Source organism: Drosophila ananassae (assembly GCF_017639315.1).
Source record: "Drosophila ananassae strain 14024-0371.13 chromosome Y unlocalized genomic scaffold, ASM1763931v2 tig00000180, whole genome shotgun sequence".
Lineage (NCBI taxonomy): Eukaryota > Metazoa > Arthropoda > Insecta > Diptera > Drosophilidae > Drosophila > Drosophila ananassae.
This window is the reverse complement of record NW_025319094.1, coordinates 70,420-71,709: the sequence shown is the minus strand read 5'-3', so window position 1 is coordinate 71,709 and position 1,290 is coordinate 70,420. Positions and strand designations below refer to the sequence as shown.

Sequence of the window (1,290 nt, the reverse complement as noted above, 5' to 3'; positions counted from 1 at the left end):
TTGCCTTTGTTTTTGTCAGTGGCAACTGCCACATTGATGAAAAGCGCGAACGCGCTACGCGACGTGCGCGAGGCTAACCGGCCGGTGGAGATCGCAATATAGGTTGCTTTCCCACTGTAATACAAATTCTCTCACTGATCTGTTCACTATCTATCCACTATATTTACCTTTCAGCAATCTTAGTATTCTTAACTGTTGCAAGAGATGTTCCCTGATGTTGCATTGATGTTCGAGATTTTGAAAATTTTATAAATTCCAACGCTGCTTAATAGCACGTGGTTGCTGCCTTCTTTCAAATTTACGCAGGTCAGTTTTCACGTCTGGTTCTCTCTCTATCGCAAATTCAAATGAACGAACTGCTAATAAGCTAACTTCGTTGCCACGCAACCGAGAAAATCTCCAAAACTTCCAATAACGGGACAATTCCTGATCTCCGTTTCCATATGTCTCTCAGCGCTTTCGCATAAGTATGTCAGAAAGGGATCGTACCGTGTGCCAGAGCGGGACGATTATATTGCCGTTTTCGTCTCTATGCTCTACACACTACACTTCGGATTCGGCATTTCCGACTATTGGTAAAGTCTGATACAAAATAATTTCTTGGTTCTGTCTACTGTTTCGACCCCCACAACCACAGTTAATAAAGCCGAAGCTCGATCGAGGATGCATTAACTGAAAAGGGTCGGCTGATACATTTCACCTTCTATTCGTTATGTTTTGATGTCCTTCAAATGGTACACTCCTAGTTGTTTCTCCGTGTCGCTAACTAATTCATAGTAAATCGGACTTATCTTCTTCTTAATCTTTGCTTTGACAAATACTGGTGCAAGCTTACTGCTGAACTTCTTTGCCGCATTGCTTTGCGCGAAACTACGGGCATAAACGGTGTCTCCTTCTTTTAGCTTGACCGCACGACTACGCAAGTTATAAACTTTAGCGTTTGCTTCATGACACTGACTGATCCTTTCCTTAGCCGTCTTCCTAGCTAACGCTAATAAATCCGGTGTTTTTAAAGCTACATCGTCTGTCAAAGCTTTTAGCCTTCTAAGCAACTCATAGTCTCGTCCGTTTACAATCATGTTCTGACCAACAAAGGAAATACGGCGAAAAGCCCGTACTCCGATGTACACTTGCTCTTAAAGACGCACTAATCTGATCAATGCTTGAATCCCAGTTTGTATGATCGGTGTCTATATATGCCCTAATTGCTGCTAACACAGATCGATTTACACGTTCACTGGCGTTCGCTTGTGGTGAGTAGATCGCGGTACATATATGTTTGACTCCAAA

At 42.6% G+C, this 1,290-nt stretch overlaps 1 protein-coding gene across 1 annotated transcript; it reads right to left on the bottom strand.

Moving 5' to 3' along the window:
- Positions 1-710: 710 nt before the first annotated feature.
- Positions 711-1,079, bottom strand: LOC123258256. Its single transcript, XM_044718128.1, has one exon. It carries the CDS (start codon positions 1,077-1,079, stop codon positions 711-713), a length of 369 nt encoding a protein of 122 aa, XP_044574063.1.
- Positions 1,080-1,290: the final 211 nt, after the last annotated feature.

Coding starts and splice junctions, on each gene's coding strand:
- LOC123258256 (XM_044718128.1), bottom strand. CDS start 1,079: ATGATTGTAAACGGACGAGACTATGAGTTGCTTAGAAGGCTAAAAGCT.